A 23711-nucleotide genomic window follows, 5' to 3' on the forward strand; every position below is an offset into this window, starting at 1 on the left:
GGGTAACATAATTAAAACTTTTGCTTGTTCTCTGAGCAGCTGTTTCAAAAATGTTTATTTATCCTAATTGAAACTATTTCCACTAAAAACAGTTTCTAAACATAGAAGTCCTGTGACATCTCTGGCATGTGTTCAATGTTTTTTTTTTATTTGAAATCTTCCACAGAAATATTCTATATTCCAAAGCTCAAGGAAAACGAGCCATCTTCTAAATAACCCATTATTTACTTGGCTAGAGAATTCCAGTTATGATGGTCTTGACTCCGAATGGAGCTCGGCTCAAGTCATCCTAGAAACCCAGAGATAAGGCAGTATTTAAAGAATATGCTGGCTGGCGGGCGTGGGGCTCATGAGGCCCCACAGCTAGCTGGGAGCTACTGCCAACTGAGGGCTGCCGGGCCAGGGAGAGTCAATTTTCTTCAGGGGTGTGGCTCTTGGTGGGTTGCCATGCTCCAGTGGCTGGCACCACACCCATGTGCATAAGAACAGCACTAAATTGACTCAGTGAGTATTTAAAAAAAAAAAAAAACTTACAAAGGTCTGGGATTAAAGGTTGAAGCAGGAGGATTGCAAACTCACCGCCTGTGTTACACAGTGAGACCTGATCTCAAATAACGTAAAAGGCAACGTGGAAAGCTTTGGCAAGTTCACAACTTGGCCAGAAAAGCAGTGTATGCCATGGTCCAGTTAAGCAGCATAGCACTGTTAACCCTGGGAAGGTTAACAGAGAAGCCATGGTGTTTGTACCGAGACCCTTGGAAAGCTGCCTCAGGAGTAGCCACCAAATCAACAAGTCCACTCAAGACTGGAAATGTGGTCATATAGATTTGTTTCAAAGGCTTTGCTGGCTGAGTGCTTCTCAGAACAGAGCTATGAGGTACCCCGCCCCGACCCGAAGGCCCAGTGAAATATTCCAAGGCTGCAATGGCTGTGGCTCAGGCAGGCCCAGGTTCAGCTGGTACTGACAGCAGAACCTGGCACCATACACAGGACGCCGGCTGTGCAAGCACGCGGAATACACAAGTCACAGAGCGATGGCAGCTTCCACCAAGATTCCAAGTTAGCGTGAGTCCCTTCAGCTAGGCCTAAGGAAGGTGAACTGTGAAGTCTGGATACCCCCAAGAACGTAGAGGTGTCAGCATGGCGCAAAACCTCCTATAGCAAGCTGCAGACAACCCGCAAACACCTGCCCAAGAGACAAGTCACATGCAACGGATGAGGCCAGAGGAGCAAAACACGCAAACCCTGGGAACCCACTCCCTCCAACAGGCCCTGTCCTCCATAGGAAGCGCTAGGATTTAGTGCTGACCCTGTGCTTCTGCCCCGCCTGGAGCCAGTGCCTCTAACCACTTTCCTAGTTCTGGCTTCTGAAATAGCTCACTCTGTGCCTGTAACTTGTAACAGGCACACGTAACTGGGAAGTGTAATTCTCTCTGATTTTTTTTGCAAAGGCTCACAGTTAAGTTTGCCTTCGGTCACAAAGGAGACCATGAACTTGGACTTTTGGGCAATGCCAGAACATTATTAACACTTTAGGGACTTGGGTACAGATGGGAAACATTTTGTACTTAGGCATAGATATGATCCTTTGGGGCTGGCATCAGAATGCCACAGTTTAGATGTTAAGTGTGGTGGTGGGCCTGGTTCAAATGGTAGTGATACCGAGGAGGGAGGACATGGTGGCATAACTAGAAGCATTCCCCCAGGGAACTGCGGGACCCTGGCTAGCCATATCCTCTTCCTTTCTGGGTCTCTGCTTCACCACATGGCCCTAACAGAGGCTTAGAAATGGTGGGCTCATCCAGCCACAATCTAGGAGCCATAATAAACCCTTTCTCTTTACAAGCAATTGTCTCAGGCATCTTGTTATGATGAAAAGCGGGTAGGTTTCAAGGCGTAAAACCCATCTCTATTAAAAATAGAAACAAAATAAAGATGCTGACTTAGGCCTTATTGTTTACTACCATTCTGGAGGCTATAGGTAATATACGTAAATGCAACAACATAAGAAAACTGTCTGGACAGTGGTGTCAAACTTCTTTAATCCCAGAACTCAGGAGACAGAAACAGGTGGATCCCTGTGAGTTTGGGGCCAGCTTGATCTACAGAGCTAGTTCCAGGACAGCCAGCGGTACACAGAGAAACCCTGTCTAGAAAAACCAAAAGAAAAAAGAAAACCAAACACTCTTATAGATATTTTAAAAATACGCAAAACTTTCTATACTATAATTATCAAGAAATAAGGATGGATTTTAAAAAATCTTCCACTCATAAATAGAAAATAAGAGGAGAAAGAGTTGTTAAAGCATGGAGAATTTTACTTTTTAGCCCTGCACAGCCGTGTCTGGAATTCGTTCTGTACACAAGCTGCTCTTGGTCTTCGTGGGAGAAGGAGAAGGTTCTTTGAGTGTGGTGATGGCAAAGACTTATAACTAGTCAAAGTACTGTGGATAAGTAACCGTGAGTCTCAGCCATCAACACTCTACTGAGGCTCAGGGAACATCCCGAAAGAGGCAGAAAGGATACTTTCCATCCAGCCTGACCCCCGGGGCCCCCAGGGGAGAGGGAGAGGGTTCAACCCCTGTAATCTGTCATCTGACTGCAAGACTCCCACTGTGAGCTGCACACCCCAACACACACCGAGGAATAAATAAGATATAATAAAAACAACTTAAAAATTTCATCTAGCCTCACAAACCACTTAAAATACTTAAAGAAAATAATACCACAAACAAGAAAGAGCAATTTTGAAAAGTACTGATACATGAAAGGAAATATAAAGCGTTCAATGACGCATTTGAAAGCACCATAAAAAAAAGACGACACTGTGGAGAGAAACTGGCAGCAGACGGACAAACCACCCAAAAAAAAGCGAACTAGCATGATAATGGGATTTAACTCTGTATGGGAGTAAATCGAACACACTGGCTGAACAGAATAACCGTAGCTACTGTGGGGGAGATGCAAGGAGTTAGAACACTTCACACACTGCTGGCTGAGGCAGTGAGCATTCTGCGCGAGCTGTGGGCATGCTGGCCCTGCAGCCCTCAGCATTGGTTCGCCGTGCAAATGAGAATTCACCCTATGAGCTTACTCAAGGACAGCGAGGGACCACAGGCCAGCTGCAGCACTAACATCCACTTGGCACGTTCCTCAGAGCAAATTAGGAAACTGGCAAACCCCTGAAAAGAATCTATCTGTAGCAAGATTTATTATCACTTCACCCTCTGAGAGACATTTCAGATCCATAGTTGGCATTCTGGCAAAGCTAAGCCTCCTGGCTTGAGGTTCAACTCTGCTGCCCATCCCCGGCAACGTCTTAAATCACAAACAGACGTAGCGGAGTTGGGGTCCTGGCATCCAAAGTTTCTGGAAGCTGCTAACAGTGAGCGTAAGAAGGGTCACTGCCTTACACTAAAGAACAACGACTCAACACTATGACCGCAGTTAGAATTAATTTCGACCATTGCGTTTCTGAAGCTCTGTAAGTACAGAAACCTGTCATATAATATTACCAGGTAGTACGGGGATATTTAAATAGCTGTATGTCATGGAGCATGAGCATAAAAAACAAAGGACCAACCAATAGGACACAGACAAATATGATTCTCTTATTTCCTATTAGAAAGCTTGATGAATTGGCTTTTTCAAGGTTTTAACCATTTTGATCACTGTCCATGCCTTCAGCTATTTATCTTGGTGCTCCACCCTCCTCTGCTTGTCATTATCTGTGATTTCAAGGGGCAAAATTTAAATTATATACTCTAGAATAATTATCAATTCTTCTCTACGCCTAATGCACATTCTTTATCTAGTCTACCTATCAACTCTTAAGCTTACTTAAAGTCACCCACTACTGCATTTTTAAGCTGATGAGCGTGTGCATGGTATCTACATATCCACATGTGGCAGAGTACACGTATGTGTGGGGTATGTACTGGGATCACAGGCAGGTGTCACACCTCCCTGGCTTCCCTGTGAGCTCAGGGGACCAGAACTCACACGCATGCTCAGGGGATCAGAACTCATGTGCATGCTTCTATGGCAAGTTATGGTCAGCCGTAAGCCGTCTGCCAGCCCCTGGCTAACTTTTGAGTTTAGAAGCTGGTAATAATATCTGCCATACTTTCTCAAATTCTTTCTCCTGGGAGATGAAGGGGCAGACCACTCCCCATCCCAACCACCAGAGGCTCCGTGTGCCAACCACAGCGTAAATCACACCAATAACTTGATCGCTGAGCACACTCAAGACCACTATATTGGAATCATCCTCTCTCTCAGTCTCCCGATAGTAAAGATGAGTCATGCACATCCTGTTCCAAACTTTTATGAGAAACCAGCTTAAATAAAATGGTATTCATTAATTGTGTGTAGTGTGGGTCTCCGCTTGCTATAACACTGTTAGTCAAGTATCTGTTAAAAATTATTATTTATCTCTTCATCCTACACTAATTATCATGTGCTAATCAGGTAACTGAAAATACAAGTTATAAAGCAATTTAAATGCTTTCCTACTGTGAATTCTGGCCATATGTAAGATACCATACCTTCCCAAGGAAAGATCTAGTCCTTTAGTTTTAGGCTTCTAGGATCTGGAGAGAGAGTTCAGCCGTTAAGAGCACTGGCAGCTCTTCCAGAGGACCAGGGTTCAATTTTCAGCACCCACATGGCAGCTCACAACTGTCTGTAACTCCAGTTCCAGGAGATCTGACACCCTCACACAGATATACTTGCAAGCAAAACATTGATGCACATAAAATAAAAATAAATAAATAATTTTAAGAAAAGGATTTGGCTTCCAGAGCCTTTCCTATTCACTCAAGTGGATTTTTCTGTAGTTCTCTTTCTGAAGGAGATAAAAACTTTCCTTCTCTAATGGCTAAATTTTAAAAAATAGAAAATAATATGAAAAATGAAAAACAACTCATACAGTCCTGGGACACCACACCATCTGTAAAAGGCTAGCCACCCATGTCTAGGAAGTTTCTTCTTAACGGTGAGAAAGATGCAAATACGCTTATTTCTAGAAGAGAAGTTCAAGAACTCCACCAGCAGTGGAATGTACCATACGCCAGTGACGTGACAGCCTGGACACTGGTCATGCCTACAGTGAGCCAGATGCCTCTCAGGCATCATGTTTGAGATCTAAGTCATCAGTGCCAAGGGCATCCAGAGGAGCTACTGGCTGCCAAGGCTTCTGCCCCACAAAGGTGTAGAAGGGATGAACGGCAGCCACGCTGAGGACACGAGAAGTCCAATAAGGAGAGACGGAACACGGTATCTGCAAAGTAGGGTAGTGACGAGGGGTCCAGCAAACAGGTGCAGAACGCACACGAACAGGAAGCAAGCAGGCAGGAAGACATTCAACCAGGGCTCAACCATGGAAAGGACCCATTGGTGGATTCGGTAGGGTTACGGTTTTTTCCAGGTTGTCTGGCTTTGTTTTCTAAAACCACAAGAGCAAAGCAGACACCTTATTTGCAGGAAGTGACCCAACAGAGTTTGACAAAGGAAGAAAGAGCAGGAACCAGAAGTGGATCATCACCCCTTTTCACAGGGGTCACCTAAGACTATCAGAAAACACAGACGCTTCCCTTACGATTCATACCAGTAGCAAAAGGACAGTTATGAAGTAGCAACGGAAGTAATTTCATGGTTGGGGGGTCACCATAGCATGAGGAACTGTATTAAAGGGTTGTGGCATAAAGTTGAGAACCACTGGCCTAGAGGGGAGGGTGCGTTAGGACCAGAGTCTGCGGTGCCCTTGGGCTGGGGGAGAGGCAGCTGGATGAGTGAACAGGACTCTTCTGGGCTCCATACCTTAGCACAAGATAGGACCCACCATCTGACAGACGACAGTTCATAAACCACCTTAACAGAGGGCACAGGAAAGGGGACAGTCACAACCGGCTATGCTTTACGAAGCAGGCACTCAAAATTTCACAGGGAAACCACACTGAACTTTGTGTAGAGTCTCAGTCGCCCACAAATGTGGTGGCGTTCTTGTTAGAGTTTCCTGATTATGTATTCCATTCTTTTTTTTCTATCTTTCTCTTTCTTTCTTTTTGTTTTTGTTTGTTTTTCAAGACATCTGACATCTCTATGTAGCTTTGGAGCCTGTCCTGGAACTTGCTCCAGGCTGGTCTCGAACTCACAGAGATCTGCCTGCCTCTGTCTCCCCAGTGCTGGGATTAAAGGCCCAGCTTTCGTATTTCATTCTTATACTCTGTTCTTATTCTAAAATTTAGCAGGTTAAAAAAAAATAATAAACACAAACATTCAATAAGTAACCAGCTATACTTTTTAAAAACCACAATCTTATTTTACCAAATGAGGTAGGTCTAGTTTAAGGATTTAGAATAATATTAAAAAAAAAAAAAAGATAAAGCAGGCTTGACTCCAAGGCCAGTCCTATCAGAAGCACATCACAAAGAGCTCACACGCAGAGGAACACTGAGCTGGCTTCCTGTCTAGGATCCATCTCCTAAAATAAAGACTTCTCTTCAGGGCAACAAGCAGGGAGGGATTGATTATTTTTCATGACAACCAACATGCAGTCTCAACAGCTAAATCACTGGAATGGGTGGCTATGGAAACGCCACCCTACAGAATGGCCTCAGAGGAACCTCGCTGACAAGACCCAGCACCTCCCCTGTCACAGCCAAGACTTAATGTTCTACCTCTTCAATGTCTTGCATCTATGACTAAATGAGCTGACATTCTGTAATGGACTTAGAAGAGTGTCTTCCATAAAATAATTCTGTATTTGTAACATAAAGACACTGCCCTCTGTTTAACCTTCCTCTCTCGTGCCTACTACAGGGGCATTCTAACTCATAACCACACGCAGTGTGTCTCTCTCTCCACTCTCTCCCTTCCCCATCCCACACTTGATTGAACTGACTCAGCCATTGTCATCAATGGTTCCCCATTTAGTTTCAAATCAAAATCCCTGAGAAGGTTTTCAAGATCCTCTGTGGTCTAGCCCCAGCTACCGATCCAGCCTTGGCCCCCACTCTTCCCCACTCCCGACGCTCCAGCCAAGTCAGCCACAACCCGTCCAGTCTCCTGCACCTGACAGCTCTTCTGTCTATTCTATGCTTTTCCTGAACTGCTCCTACCTGACTCTTCCTTCAAAATTGCTCAAGCAGCACTGCACCGGAAGTCCCTAATAAACTATGAAAGACTAAAGGAAGCATGTAGGTGTGTAGGACTGGAGGGCAGGCAAGGGGCCTTAACGTTCTTTAGGCTATCTGAACCTTAAAGAAACAGAAAAATCAGAAATCTGTCAGCTGATGAATGGATATTGAAAATGTGCTATATTTGCTATTCACACAATGGAATTTATTCAGCCATAAAAGGTAATGAAGTGCCAATACATGCTGCAGCACTGTATGACGCTGTTATACCAAGTGTCTAGAGGAGCAACAGGACACAAAGTAGATCATACTGTGACTGAGCTATTTTTAGAATCAGGGTATTCCTCATCAGGCCATCGTGATTGAATGGGGGGCTTATGAATGTGTGTGTAACATGAGGGCATGCATGTACACGCACACAAACACACAAACTATACATCAGACCAGGCCCCCAAAGTTCTGCAATAAATGCAAAGTTTTACTTCAAAGACCATTATGATTTTAAGAAATTTAGATAGAAAGTATGATGCGGGTGGGGATCACCCATCTGTGATCCAGGAACAACATTTCTGAGTACTAAAAGCTATTTAAGACTTACTCCATTGTGCCAATCCAAGCAATCTATGCAAATTTAGTCCCTTAACACACCATATCGAATTCACATCCTAATGTACAAGATGGTTAAACTGGGTCAATTTATCTCTTCTACTGTCTGTGATAAAAACGGAACCCTTTGAAATACTAGCTGCCATGTAAGATTATGTAAGCAGAGATAATTCTAAAAATACGTTCACAGAAGGTACTGTCCACACATCTGCCCCCTTCACCAATACCACAGATAATAACGGAAGAGGCGGAAGCTTGCCTGGCCTTATCAGTTTGGGAGGGAGAGGGGGGACTCTACCAAGTTTGTAAAGAACAACACCCTCTATGTGCAGCTGGTTTCACAGAATGTCCCTGACTCTGTTTGTTGTTGCTGCTGCTGTTGTTTAAAAGAGTGATGCCTGACAGTGTTGGCGCAGAGTCAAGCCCTGAATTTAGGCCACACAAATGTGGCTTCATTGTTACAGGAAGACAAAGGCTCAGCTTTCAGCAAACTTCAGTAGGGCTGCATGGACATTCCGCCAGCTAAGCAGTCCAGCTCGAGGGCCTCTGCCATTAGAACCCAACGTAGCATCTGACCTACCAGGAACCAGGCAAGCACATCATGTAAAGAAGGTCTGCTACTGTCAATGACAGGCACTGTGGTTAGGGTCCAGCGAGTCAGGAAGACGCGAGATTTTTCTTTCTTTTTCCTTTACTCTTGAGGGGGGTGCGGGCAACATTTGAAATAAAAATTTAGTGGGATTTCTTTTTCATCTCTTTTTTTTTTAAAGCTACCTAACAAATCCTGTTGTTCTCTGCTCTCCCCAAGAAATTCACTAAATGGAACGTAATAAATTATTATTTTTTTTGGATCACCGTGGTATGGTTTCATACAACTTTGCCCCAGGAATTGTTCCCCTGAGGGGAGTGTTAACATAAAATATTTTCTAAACTTTTAAGTTTTTTTCTGTTTATTCTTTTTTATATATTTTACTTTTTGAGAACATCTTACATGAGCACTGCATCTACCTTACCTTCACCCCACAGCTCCCCCATGTTCCCAATCCCAAATTCATTACCTTTGCAATTATTACTATATAATGTATATATATATATGCATGCATGTGTATATATATATATATACACACACACACACACACACACACACACACATATAGCTTATGGAGTCCATTAGCTCTGTTCATAAGAACATGTGTCCAGAGCATGTCATTTAATAATCAGATAACAGGAGGCGGGCCATATATTTACCTTCTTATCGTCTATGCTATTTGTTAATTTATTCCAAAAAAAATGACTACATCTTTACCTGCTCTGTTAGGTGCTCAGACATTTCCTAGAGCGCAGCGAAGCAATAAGTATACAAAGAAAAACAAAAAGACAACCAATCTATACCCCGAGGAGAGCACAATCAAGTAGCAGAGAGGGAGAGGCGGGAGGGGGTGGCAATGACCAACGACGCCCAAAGGGAAGCACAGGACAGATGCAGCGAGACTGACGGCAAGGATGGGTGACGAAGATGACGTGTTTCGTGCAAAGCAGACAGGATGGGACAGGATAGGGTACACTGTGGAGCAGACAGGATGGGGTGCCCTGTGGGGCAGACAGGATGGGGTGCACTGTGGAGCAGACAGGATGGGGTGCACTGTGGAGCAGACAGGATGGGGTACACTGTGGAGCCGACAGGATGGGGTGCCCTGTGGGGCAGACAGGATGGGGTACACTGTGGAGCCGACAGGATGGGGTGCACTTGGAGCAGACAGGATGGGGTACACTGTGGAGCAGACAGGATGGGGTGCACTGTGGAGCAGACAGGGAATGGGTAGCAGGGGGAACGGAACCAGCCACAGCAGAGCAGCACGCTCCCAGAGTGGGGTGAGAATGGCAAGAGACAGATGGGATGGACAGAAGCTACAAGAGGGAAAACTTTATTCTACAGGGAACAGAAAGACTGGTAGGGAAGGGAAGGACTTTAAGGGAAGGCAGTTTAAAAAGAACCTTTAGCAGCAAACAGAAGCTACAAACAGGATGTAAAAAGGATATGATGGAGATAATCCAGGTGGCCATGTCCCCGCCCACTGGGAGGAAGGGTGTGTGTGCATTTATGCGGGTGTGTGTGTGTGTGTGTGTGTGTGTGTGTGTGTGTGTGTGTGTATGCCAGAACAGCCAGGAGATCACAAGGAAACTCAGAAGGTGGAGGGACAAGTCTGGGCCATGACTAAAGGAGTGGAATGAAGGGGCTCACTAACAAACCCTGGTCTCTGGGTCACAAAGTCCTGGATGCCAACCAAGCCTGACTGCGAACCTAGGGAATATCCCAGTACTCCAAAATAAGCACTGAAAAGCCTCCTCCCTCTCTGTATCCCCCACCCCTGTGTTAATGCCACTTTTTCCACCCCTGTCCTCCCAGGTCATTTCACGGGCCACCATCAGCTGGTAGTCACGGGGGTATGCATGTCACCTCTCGACCACCTCACTGTAACTGTCATGACGGGCGACCTCTCCCTGAGTAAGCTCACAGAGAGCAGAGACCCATCTGCTTCCTTCTGGATCCCACAGCATACACTCAATCCATGCTGGCTGATTCAAAAGTGTTGGTGTGAGGAAAGAATCCCTGGAAAGAGACAGGTCTTAATAACCCCGCCCCTTCTGTGCTGACATACACTGATACTGACCAAATTAAAGACACCCGCCCATTTCCCAGGCCTCAGGCAGACATGGTTGGGGCCTTACTAAACCCTGACCCTGGCGATATATTTTCAATATTAACACATTGCTTTGTAACTCTGAAACCATCTTCGATATGCAGGATGAATGCCCAAGGGCAACGCGTTACCCAGCCACTGAATCTCTCTCCTACTGGCACAGCTAAAAACCCGAGGCTTCGCGAGCATCTGCTTTGGGTTCACTCTCAGATTCAGGGAACATGACTAAACCAGATTTGGCTGTGGCTGTGCCTGGCTGCGGGACAGATAGTACACTAAGTTGCTCTGTGAGCAGCTGCTGTGACATAATAGGCTGTTCTTCTACGTGAGTGTGCTAATTACGCCTTTGGTCGGCTCGCTATAGATAGTGTGCTGAGGACAGGAGAAGGGGAAGCCAGAAGGATTACTAACTCTGAGCTATCTACATACTGAGCTCGATCAACCTCCTGAGTCCCCCAATATTTCAACTATGTTCACTCACTTGAAAACTCTCCTAAAACTAACAGTTTCCTGCCATCGGGCAAGGTGGCATCTGCGTGTGAAAAGAACTACTTAACAGACCAGAAATCAATGAAGTCAAAAGGCACAGCCAGGCGAGGCAGACCCCTTCAGAATGTCTGCAGTGAGCTCTCCTTCATGTCAGCATTTGGACTTGCATCTCATTGGCTTATGAAACAAAACTCCATTAAATAAGTCTTCTCATAAAGAGCTGGGCAGGAAAGACTTTAAATTTAATCTCTCATGTTTGATTCATTAGGCTACTTGGGCACCAGCAGCACAGTTAGAAGCGAGATCGAAGGGATTCTGTGCCCCCAGCTCTCTGCTACCTACATGACCTTGGGAGAGTCACGATTTTTCTACGCTTCAATTTTCTTTGCATAAAACAGTCCTGATAACAAGGCTGGAGCTCGCGCAATTCATTACTCTGATCTCCTAAGTTGATGGTGATGATTACTTTGGCAGCAGAGTAAAGAGTCGGAGATGATAAATCTTATCGTAAGTGCTCTGAGGGTTTTTCAGAGAAAAAGTAACCACTGAAAACAGACTAAATGAAACCAGTATTTCTGCCAAATCATCTGAGGGAAGGACTTAGGGAGGATGGCACTTGCTTCCCGACGTAAGTGAACTGGAAATATATTCTCCTGGTGCTCTTTCTCATAAACTCCAGCACATATGACAACCGCCCGCTGCAACTTCAGTTACAGCAGAGGAAAGTTACTGCCAGCCTGTGAAACCGCCTGCTGCCTGGAGACAGTGGATGCTGCTGCACACACACTCGGGGCTAACAGCACTGTGGAGCGGCCCTGGACCCGCACGACCCTGCAGGAATCCCAGCTGACTTGTCACCTTCCCCATTTTTGATGGATTCTGAGAAACTTTGCCAGAATAACACACTCAAGAACAAGCCCGAGGCTGGCAAATTTCGTCAAGGAAACCTAACTCCCCAAATCACAACCGCCTCGCGTGTGCACCTCAAGATTCTCATCTGACAGATGGCCACGGGAGAGCACGCTCTCCAGGGTACTTTCAAGGCTCTGATTCTATCTGGATGGGTCTGGGGAGAAGGCATGCAAGGAATGGCAAGAATATTCACAACTCAGCATTCCCCCCAAGCAGGCATCTCTACTCACAGCTGCTGCTCCAGGACTTTAACAAGGACTTTATGCTAATTTCGAAACACACAGAATCCTGTAGACTCAACATTGTGTCTTGGCTGGCTGCAGGAGCTGTGGCAGCAGTGGCAGCAGCGGCGGCCGCAGTAGCGGCAGCAACAATTCTGTGGCTCTGGCTCCCGGCCGCTGTCCTCCTGCCTCTCTCGGGCGGCAGAGTTCTGGCCCACAGTGCCACGGCTTCATTACCATGCAGTCTGGCGGTGACGCACAACTATAGTGGAAGCGCTGCTTGATGCAGATGAGGTGCCCAGCTGAATTAAAGCTTACAAGTTGATTCCAAGTGCCCTGAAGGACACCCTCACCTTTCTCTGTGCCGACCTGCATGTGGCCAACAAAACCTGCCCCGTTTGCACTCAGATTGCCAGTCTGAGGAGCCTGCAGCTCATGGGGGGGGGCTGCCAGGAAACAGGCACAGGCTGCTGCTCCCTGCCCTTTGATGCCAACTCTCCTCACAGCAAAGGGCCTTGAAAACAGTTTCTTAAAATGAATTAGCATAAGATCTTTAATGTCTTCCTTTAATAGCTGGTGTCCTCCTCGAAGGGGTGGGTGGGGGTGCAGCAGTCTCCTAGGGGACTTGAGCAGTACATTCTCTCTACCACCACCGTGGGTTTTGTTCAGCATGCTTACGATGAGACCGAGTCCACGGGCCCACTCACCCCACTGGAGATAATGCCGCCTAATGGAATGAGAGATGATGTCATGAACACTGCCTGAGCCTCCTCTGGCAGCTCCAACCGCTCAGCTCAGGACCAAGCTGTTTTCTGGTGCCTGCAACTTCTTCTAAAGAGCTAAGAGTCAGGTAAGCGGGCTGTTTGAAAGCAGCCTCTTCTATTTTTAATGAAGCATTCAGTTCCCATGAAAGACAGACAGCCAGAATGTCAGTGAACAGACAAAGTATCCACTGGTCAGATAAACGCATCTGGACAACTTCATTCTATGGAAGAGGTTCTCAGATGAAAATACACTGTCCAAAGCATAACTGCTCTTTAAAATGAGGTCACACAACCAAAACAAATCACATTTCATGCCAGTATCAGGAGGAAAAAGCACTTTCACCCCAATCGGTTTACTGCATCTTTAGAGGACAAGAGGCATGTGTTCAGAGGTGTTCCTTCTCATATATAGAAATACATTTGTAGCGAACCATCTGCATTATTGCATTCTTTAAGTACCACAGAGAGTAACTGCAATTATCAAAGTCATAACTGAATAAATTCAGTTGCGGTCAAATTGCTAGCTAGGCTAAAATAACATCTTCCCATGCATGAACACCATTCACTACATACAAAAGGACAATCGCATTCATTAAGACATATTCAGCGGCAACAGTACAGGGGCAGATGTCCGAAGCTGTGTGAGCTTTTTGCTTTGTTTCTTTTTGTTTTTAGAATAGTTCAAGAAATCTGATACAAATGTGGACCATTCCAATTCTTAAACTAACAAGAAAATCTAAACTAAGGGAGGAAAGGCTGACTAACTCAGAACTCAACTCCACACCGGGACCCAGGGCTGACCAATATGGAACCCATTCCCACCCCAGGACACAAGGCTGACCAACATGGAGGCTAACACCACACCAAGACACTGGGTTGACCGACATGGAACCCAACCCCACCCCAGAACACAGGGTTGATTGACATGGAACCCAAACCCACCCCAGGACACAGGGTTGACCAACAAGGAACACAACTCCACCCCCAGGACACAGGGCTGACTGACATGGAACCCAACTCCACACTGGGACACAGGACTGACCAACATGGAATCCAACTCCACACCAGGACACGGGGTTGACCAACATGGAACCCCAACTACATGTGGCATGCCAACATGGAACCATAATCCCATGCTGAGATGCCAAAGCTGACCAAGCGCAAACCCCAACTCCACATCACTGTCATTTGCTTCAGCTATTAAAAAAAATTTAAAGGTCAGCTAAGAGCAGAGTTTCCCCTCATTCAAAGAAGAACCAAGGCATCCAGAAGTTAAATGAACAAACGATATCCCACAGTCCAAAAGCCCAACCTCCCACATCCTATTCTTGCCTGTGTCTCTTTTTTTAAACACTTTTTAAATATTTATTTATTTATTTATTTATTTATTATGCATACAATATTCTGTCTGTGTGTATGTCTGCAGGCCAGAAGAGGGCACCAGACCTCATTACAGATGGTTGTGAGCCACCATGTGGTTGCCTGGAATTGAACTCAGGACCTTTGGAAGGGCAGGCAATGCCCTTAACCACTGAGCCATCTCTCCAGCCCACATCCTATTCTTGTATATTAACAGTGAACAGACACAGTGCTACAAAAACTACAGATTTTACAAAAGTCAGTTTGCATTTTGTTCTTAATTACAGTATTCCCCAAAGTCTGTGGGGGATGGACACCTGAACCCAAACAAACGACAGCATTAAACACCAAAGCTCGGAACTGAAGCATAGCAACTGGACCACTTGGTACATGGCATCCAGTACTCTGCCATGTTCTTGCTGCCCCTGGTGCGCTGGGCTCACCCAAGACTTAAGAGCAAGCAACTTGACACTGTCTGACTACAACTTCCTATAAAAGTAAGTGAGATTCATTCCTAGTAAACCTTCAGAAGTATACAAGTGTCATACAGAACTTAGTCTGGTGACTTTGGGAGAAAGGTGTAAATAATAAGAAAATTTCTCTTGCCTTTACAAATGGACTGTTTCCTTTTTAAATCTGTCTATTTAGATATAAAAGAATAAGCCAGAATCTGAAGTTTCTATTTTACATAATCAGTATATGTGCACAGGTGTGTGTATGTGTGTGTGCGCACACGCACGCACAAACATTCCATTTATATCAGAAGCTCGCTATAAATACAATGCAGGTGAAATGGTATTTTCCATTTATATATTGACTAATCTAGCATACGAGCAGAGCCTGGTTCTAGCCAAACCTTATTCTAAAGTATAAAGAACACAATAAACTGTTATTCGTTCAAGTCCTGATCACAAACACCATAGCAATACTTACTTAATGGAGCATTTCCTTTCTACATCTTCTGATGCTTTTATTTGCCAAACCACCAAACTATTAGCTTTTGGGGGGGGGGGGACACCACATACACACCCAGCAATCCTTGTAGAAGGCCATGGAAGAGTCCCGCTGTGCTCCAATTTCTTTCTCAATCCCTCAATGACTAATACTCTTTTTAAGTTACACAAATAACGACACTGCCATTGTTCTTCAAGTGAGTGCTCTCTTGTTAAACTGCCAATCAATTACATCAGCCAAGACATAGCCTATTGCAAGGTCTTCGGATTACCAGAGACGCCATATTTTCATTTTCCACTTTGTAAACGTGGAATCCTCCGTATTTTCACGTCACTGCCATGAAGACAGCAAGAGAACTGTTTCTAGATGTAGCCTTGGCAAAGCACCCCTTAGCTATACTCCTCTTCCCACTTTAGACTACAATTTTTCAGGCTATGAAAATGATGTTTTAGAATGCCAGAAATTTATAGTTTCAATACAGGCTATTCCCATTTGTCTTCAGACCCTATTGCTGACTTTGATCAGAGGACATGAAGAAATCAAGTTGGCATTCATCTGTGAGCTTCCTCCTTGCTGCTAGATTTCACAGTACTGGGGGGAGGAGCAGCTGGGAGAAAAAAGTCATCAGCAGTCTTACCCAGCTTGAATCCTATGAATTGTTATAGTCACTGGCATGACAAGATAAGCCCATGGGTTCAATAGTGGCACAAATGTTATAGGAGTAACCACCAGCTTTCTGATTGGATTTAAACCTGTTCTACAAAAGGAAACATAAGCCTGGTACCGCAAATCTGGCCAAGAACCAGGGCTGAGGAGCTCATAGGTCCCAGGGAAAAGTCTACAACTGCTCTGTCAAATAGCCATACTATCAAACTCTGCTCTACAGTCATATCATCAGCACAGCCCTCAGACAGCACCAATGTATCTATATCATATGCCTCCCCCAAGGATCAGGGACCACTCACTGTGGAAGATGGGGCGGAAGGATTCCAAGAGTTGGATGTCGGAGAGGATTCGGATAAAACAGTGTCTTCTGGGCGTGATGGAAGCACTTTGTTCACAAGCTAACAGCTGCCCTGGTTCCCTACAGAAGAACTACTCAAGATCCAGCCAATCAACATCCAGCACTGATTGGGGAGGGGCTCATGAGCCCCCACACCCAACTGAGCAGCTATTGACAGTTGATGACTTCTGGGAAAGAAAGAGTCCCTTTCCTTTAAGGGTGTGGTCCTTGGTAGGTGGACCACACTCCAGTAGGTGGCCTCACACCAATGAGTGTACGAGCAGCACAAACTGAATTTGGCGGGTGGTCAGTAAAACAAACAGAAAAGGGCACAAAGTTGGGAGGTGGTGGGGAAGAAAATGTGGGAGGCGGTGGGGGAGGAGGGTGCAATGATAAAAACACACTCTATGAAATTCTCAAAGAATGTTTTAAAATAATACATGTTTAAAAAAAAGAGACCCACCTTTTGCGGCCACCCTCCCACCATGGGCTAGATACTGCAGCAAACACAGGGTACAAATGATGACCACGCTGGGTCTCTTGCCCTCCAGGTGTTGGAAGGTAGGTGTCCCCCTCCTTTTAATTGGTTCCCATTAAATCAGTGCCCTTTCAAAAGACTCTACAGTTTAGCAGAAGGTAGACTCCATACACCGAAACACCAGCAAAACCCCCAGGAAAGCATACAGAACCCTGCTCTCTAGAAGGGAGGGATCCGAACAAAATGTTCCCTGGCACTTGGAAAAGTCTGAGTTAACTTAAAATATCACACTCTCCACTGGAAAGTCAGGTTCTGAGAGAATTCCTTAACTACTAACTCATTTTAGGAAAGGACTCAAGTGCATGGATCTGTCCTCATTGTAAGAGCTTCACCAGCGTCTCAAAAACTCTGAACACTGGTGTCCAAAATTAGCACATACGGAAAAGAGCGAAAATATCGGGAGCTTCTCTCTGGAAAATGTCAAATACCCTTCCACTCCTGGAGACTTCCACAGCTCCCCCGGATTCCAGCCTCTTCAGGAGATTCTCCTCTTCGCTGGAGCTTGGAGGAGACATTGAAAGGCTCGAGAACAAAGACGCTATCGGGTCCGTTACATAATTACCAAATATGAGATGCAACACGGGAAAAAACTGCAAAAACAGCCTCCTGTTTTGCTTTGGGACTTCATTAAAAAAACAAAATGTTGATGGTGTGGGTGCGTACCGCTGGCTGGCACTGGATTCTCACTGTGCTCACTCCTGACCTCTGTCTTGTCTGTCCTTCTTTGTATTGCTCAAAGTTTCTACAAGGTTTGATGTCTTAAAGCTGTCACTACCAACCAGAGGCGAGAGCTCCTTGGATAAATGATCAGGTTCCAGAGTCAGGGCAGGAAATACACAAGGAAAATCCAGAATATTCTGCAGGGTCAGGAAAGAAAGCTAAAAACAAACAAGATGGAGGAGCAGCCAAGGGGGAAGAGGCCAACTTTGGGAGGTAAGTTTCAAGAAGGCTGGGTGGGTGGGTTCCTCATGCTGCAAGGCAGCAGTGTCTCAAGAGGTGGTTCTCCAAGTAGGAGATTCTGAACTAGTGGCGGCCTGCAGCCCCTGGGACTCTACAGGGCATCTCTACCAGCAGGGAGGATCAAACTGCATGCGGCCTCTGGTCTTGAACTTCCAAGCCTTCGGGGTCAGAACAAATAAACCTTCGCTTCTGTTTAATTATAGCAACACAAAATGACTAAGACGCTGATATAAATAAACCACTGGGCAAATAAATAGGAAGAAGAGGAAAATCTTCCACTGTGCAGAAAGGAGGAGGCTTGAATGCCCCCCTTTGAGTGGATGCCTGGCAAGCTGGCCTCTGAATGACAGCTGAGAACTTTTCAGAGTGCCCACCACTCCTGAACTACCGTGAGTGGCCGGCTCGCCATACCTAAATTACACACATAATGTGGGTCCTGCTTTTGTTCCAGGACGCTAAGGTCTGGGTATCTGCCGAGCCTAGGATGCCTGCATAAACCAGCCTAGATAAAGCCCGGACAGTAAGTGTCTAGTGAGCTTGGGCCAGCATCAGTTCCCTAGTGTTTTGGCTCACTCACTGTGAGACAGAAAATGAACAGGAGAAAGATGATTTTAAGAGGGAGAAATCTGGAAGATATTCCCTCAAGCCAGAAGATCAAGGGGCTCTTTGGTTGTTTGGTTGTTTTTTTTTGTTTTGTTTTGCTTTGTTTTAAAACAGGGTCTTACTATGTAGCCCTGGCTGTCCTGGAATTCACTCTGTGGACCAGGCAGGCCTTGAACTCAAGAGATTCGCCTGCCTTTGTCTCCCCATTGCAGGGATTAAAGGTGTACGCCACTAAAGCCAGCCTATGACCGAGGCTTTTATTAGTGATAACTATGCTGACGGACCTAGTGCTCTTCATAGACCATGGTGAGAAGAACACTTCACCTAAACACTTACTTCCCAGAACAAAAGCCCAGCTTAATCATGAAGGCAAGAAAGGGAGGGATAAATCCAAAGTAAAGAGTGACTGCAAAATAGGAAGAAGCAGGACAGACAAAAGCTTTCACACAATGCTATGCAAAATGACATGCGAACTTATAAATTGTTTATTTTTATAATTTTCCAGGCAATATTTTCAGACCACAGAAGCTGCAGAAAGTTAAACCATAGATAAAAGAGAATAAGAACAAGTGAATCTAAACCAGCAGATCCTCTGGGCTGGACCTATAGATTACAGATCCTACAGGTAGAAAAAAAAAAAAGATCAGTAAACTTGGACAAATGGGTGCATACTCTCTCCAACAGAAGCACAGACAACAAAACGCGGTATGATGACGACAACAGCATGAGCAAAGCCTCAGCAACAGATGGAAAGCCACAAGTGCATCTAGCTTAGTAGAGGTGGCATCTGTGCAGGACTGGGACACAAAGTCCAGCATGTCTTCTAAAGTTGGTAAGACTACAGATAGATCCAAACAGATCCTTGTTTTCTCAAGCAAACACACACACACACACACACACACACACACACACACACACACACACACACGTGCATGCCAAAATCCAACAGAAACTTCTGAACCCAGAGGTAATGAAGTTTGTAAAGTAACAGAAAATGATTAACTGCATATGGGGGAACAAAGATTAAAATGAATGTGGATGTCGCATCTAAGACGTCCAAGATGGAATGGTTACTGGAAAACTCAATAAACAAACAAAAAAAATGAACAAAAGAAGCTGCCACTCTAGAGCTCTATATTCGGAGAAAGTGCCTTTGGGGGAGAAAAAGTAAAAATTTTTTCAGAACAGACCAAATGTGAAACAATTTATCACTGACAAAATCTGCACCACAGAAGCAAGAGAGAGAGAAGTATTAAAGGGTTCTCAGGTAGAAAAGCGATCAGGAAACTGAAGGCTTGCATCCGTATAGTCAAGTGAAGGGCACCAGGAGCGGTGAGCATGGAGAGAAATGTTTCTCATTTTAAATGTTTTTTCCAAAGTTAACCAGCAGGCTAAACATGCAGTTCAGTGAAGGGTGCTTGCCAGGCACGCGCCAACGCGCCAAACCCTGGGTTCAGTCCCCGGCAAGCACCATCAATTAATTAAGGCAAAACAAATCGCTAAAGCCAAAGTGACTCACAATATATCCCTGGGTAGAAATAAACCATTTTACTCCAGAGCTGCAGAAATGGCTCCGGGGTTAAGGACACTTGCTGCTACACCAGAGGACCTGAGTTTGGTTTCCAGCATCTGTGTCAGGTGGCTCACAACATCTGTAACTCCACCTCCAAGGATCTAGCATCTCTGGTCACCCTGGTTACCTGCACTCATGTACCTACATACAAATACACACACCGCTGGTGTGTTCCTGGCATGGGTGCCATGAGGTATGATCGCTGGTGTGTTCCTGGCATGGGTATTGATAAATAACTGAACTTGTCCCTAGCTTTCCCTTTCAGTTCTTTCTTAATCTTTCACACGTTTAAAAAACAATGCTTCCTCTGCTCTGAAAGGAACAGTCCAGACCCCATAAAAATACTTTCTTCTTTGCCCTTGCAAACCATACCAATTTGCCATCCTTTGGCACAATGCTAAGATATTATTTCTGAATGAAACCAAAAACCTGCTATTTCTAAGATCTTTCAAATGCATTCTCCAGATCTTAAAAACCCTCAGCAGAAACTTAACTGCCTGAAACAACAATTGTTTTGAACACAATGTTAGTGAGAATCAAGTGGGGTTTTTTTTTAGAATTTATATTTTTGGAGACTGTTAGCCTATGTATATTTACATAACATAACGTATATATGGGTTACTCCCAACAAAAGAATTGCTAACACTGACATGCTTGCACTGTGTGCTTCATAGCTGTCTGGAGCAGGACTAGACCTCTGGGAAAGAACTAGAGAACATCTATGAACTGGGGATTAGCCAAACAGGCTTTGCGGCTCCAGTCTGGGAGCCTCATGTTCAGAGCATGAGGTTGGTAGGGTTTGCCTCTGTGCCAGACAACCACAGAGTGACCTGGGGCTGCCCCACACAGGAAGCCCTTCCACACACGGTAAACAAAGGCTCCAGTTGGCTCCAGTTATCCGTGCCTTTCTCTCCTAGATCAACTAGAGCGCTCAGCGATAGAACCACCATGGACATCACTCTTGTATGAGAGAGGGCCATTAGGAAGGCTGCAGCCAAACAGGAGGAAGAGTCTCAGCCAAGAAAGGAAAGCCACCAGATGTCAAGACTAAGGTCCCACTGAAGAGAGCCCTCCATGTGAACCTCAGGAAGTAACAGCAGCAGCATTTCCTTCAAAGATTTCATTTCTGCCGTCCCCGGGGCACAGCACACCTCTTCCACAGTGACAGTGTGGACAGAGCTCTGGGCACAGACACAGGCATAGCAGAGATACCTCTGCTCATCGCTGGGCCCATCTCAGCTAGTGCGTTGGTCCACATCTTCAGATGGAGGACCCCAAGGGCATCATTCATCTTCCATCTAGGTGTTCCCAACTTGTACAGTGCCCTTCATAAATGTAACCACATGAACTCTGCTATTCGTCTGATGAGTCCCTCAGCATCTTAAGTCACGTCTTCTGAGACCCCTACATTGCTGCGCATTCTCAGTTCCTCAGTAAGTATTCAATTGGAAAGAGAAAACTCAAAAAACAAAGCAAACAAAAAACCTCATGTCGTCCCAGCACTCGGGAGGCAGAGGCAGGCAGATCTCTGTGAGTTCAAGACCAGCCTGGTCTACAAGAGCTAGTTCCAGGACAGGCTCCAATGCCACAGAGAAACCCCATCTCGAAAAACCAAAAAACAAACAAACAAACAAAAAAACCTCATGTCAAAGATGTGGATCATTCAGGATTAGGAAGGAAACATGGAGACAAGTCCATACCATTACACGAGCTAGCCAACACAGAAAAAGGGGTCATGCCTGGCTAATATGTGCTAAAAAGCACTGTATTCGAGAGAGTCTAATTTCAAAATTTTAGTAGTCTTTAAAGCCCTATTTTAAATGTTCTAAAGTCACAGTTCATTTTTCATAGGAGTTCCCTGAGTGATTTGTCTTGATTTTTGTTTACTGTAGTTTGAGGCACCATATTGTTGTATCATCTGGGCTGGCCTTGAACTCATGACCCTTCCGCCTTTAGGTTCTGAGTACTGGGACCAGTTTTAGGTACGCCCATGGTGAGCACAGTGACGTGTGAGGCTTACACTAAGGGAGCTGGGGAGGCGGCTCAGTCCCTGAAGTGCTTATGAAGGCCCGAGTTCCAACCCCACCGCCGGTGAATAAGATGGGTGCCTGCAATCACAGTGTTGGGGTGACAGACAGGAAGTCACGAGGGCTGGCTGGCCAGCTGTGCACTCCAGTCTCTGGGAAATACTCTGCCCTAAGAAGATGAGGTGGAGAACAAGGAGAAAGACCTGACATCAACCTCTGCCCTCCACAGTCATGTGCGTACATGTGCACAAACACCTGCCTGCGACACACACACACACACACACACACACACACACACACACACACACAAAAAAATGTGCTTATGGTAACTTTGTTTCTTTTTTTAACCATTTTATTTTTATTTACATGTATGTGTGTGCATCTGTGTGACTACTACCGTGTGTGGAACTGTCAACAGAGACCAGAAGAGGGCATCAGATCCCTTAGGTCTAGAGAAACAGGCAGTGTGAGCCACCTGACCTAAACAGCTGAGCCGTTCTCCATCGCAACATTATCTTTCTTATAGAATGGGAAAATTCAGAGGTCCAAGAATAATGAGAATTTCTATATTCCCTACAAAGAAGTCTCAGAATTTTTAACAGGTTTCATCAGTAAGGGAACTGGAAAAATGTTCCGGCTAATACTTCTATACACACCGTAAAAGACTGAGCAACCTGCACTTAAATTACACGTTAAAAACAGAGAATCCATCTAAGGTCTACGTGGAGGAACAAGAATAAATTAGAGCAGACAAATAGGTATAATCTCCACCTGAAAGGTATCTGGGACTATTATTTAACAATTTAAATCAATCAATGATGACATGCTTGCTTTAGCAGAAGCAGAATTTAGAAAAATACACCTTCAAAGGCGAGCAGATGGGTTCTAATTTTGAGCGCCACCCATCTATACTTGTTGGAGATTTACTTCCTTTTATAATGAATCTTCCCTTCATTCTTTCTTTTTCCTTCTCTTGACAGAGGGTCTCACGTAGCCCAGACTGCTCTAGAGTTTGCTGTGAACCCTTACGCCCACAGTCTCCATCCCCCACAGGCTGGCACCACAGGTGCTACCTCCGTACCCAGCATGGATATTTTTAACAAAGAGCCGGGTTCAATAAATTTTATGACTGAAAAATGGCAGTGTGGATCTTATCCACATAAATGGCAGGACGGGGAGAGGCGGGTGGAAGCCCAACTCTCGCCTGGCTAGACAAAGGGTTCCATTGTGAAACGGACATTGACCGGCGGGGTTGACAAAAGCAGAACTCCACACAGGGCACTGAGGGCAAAAAGGGAATGTGGCGAGCCAACAGATGTTATCTTTAAAGAGTAGACCAGCTGGCCTTCCAAAAACTGTCGCTGGGTCACAGGAGCCTGGTTTTTTTTTTTTTAATTTTGAGAGACTTTATGGCCACTTGTCATATTCCCTGAAGTTTAGCGTGAGGTAATGGATAGCAAACTGGTATTTACTGAGCACCTGCTATAGATAAAAACACTCTTCTAAGGGCTACATAAGATACAAGGAACTATAATGGCAGACCTGATCAAAGCTGCTGGTGTCTGTGGCGTCCGTGGGGAGGTAAGTCTGCTCCCTGACCTTAGCAATATCCTTTTCTCTATTATATTTTAACTGTCAGACAACTCTGGTTCCCAGGGCAAACCTGTTGTGTTTGTGTAAACAAAGCCACACTGGGATGTGTCTTGCACAGTCACCCATGAATCATCGGTGGCTGCCCTGGCTCTACAAAGCTGGGTATGGTAACAGAGATGCACAGCCTACAAGCCCTAAGATATTTACCCTCTGGGTTTTTACAGGAAGTCTGCTATACATCTGCACTTGCTTGGTGTGAGGTTCCCCC

General features: G+C 45.3%; 1 protein-coding gene across 9 annotated transcripts in view; it reads right to left on the reverse strand.

Annotated features, from left to right (window-relative positions):
- Fryl (FRY like transcription coactivator) overlaps window positions 1-23711 on the reverse strand; it is a 219096-nt gene that overhangs the window by 118077 nt on the left and 77308 nt on the right. The window contains exon 1 of one of the 9 annotated variants that reach the window (XM_013350787.2): window positions 12079-12293. The exons of the other annotated variants lie outside the window; for them this stretch is intronic. Within the exon in view, the coding sequence (XP_013206241.2) occupies window positions 12079-12151 (73 nt within the window). The 5' untranslated portion in view covers window positions 12152-12293. Of the gene's footprint in view, window positions 1-12078; window positions 12294-23711 lie in introns of those variants that run through there. 9 annotated transcript variants of the gene reach the window in all.

The sequence above is a fragment of the Microtus ochrogaster genome, linkage group LG1 (genome assembly GCF_000317375.1).
Source record: "Microtus ochrogaster isolate Prairie Vole_2 linkage group LG1, MicOch1.0, whole genome shotgun sequence".
NCBI classification, from domain to species: domain Eukaryota; kingdom Metazoa; phylum Chordata; class Mammalia; order Rodentia; family Cricetidae; genus Microtus; species Microtus ochrogaster.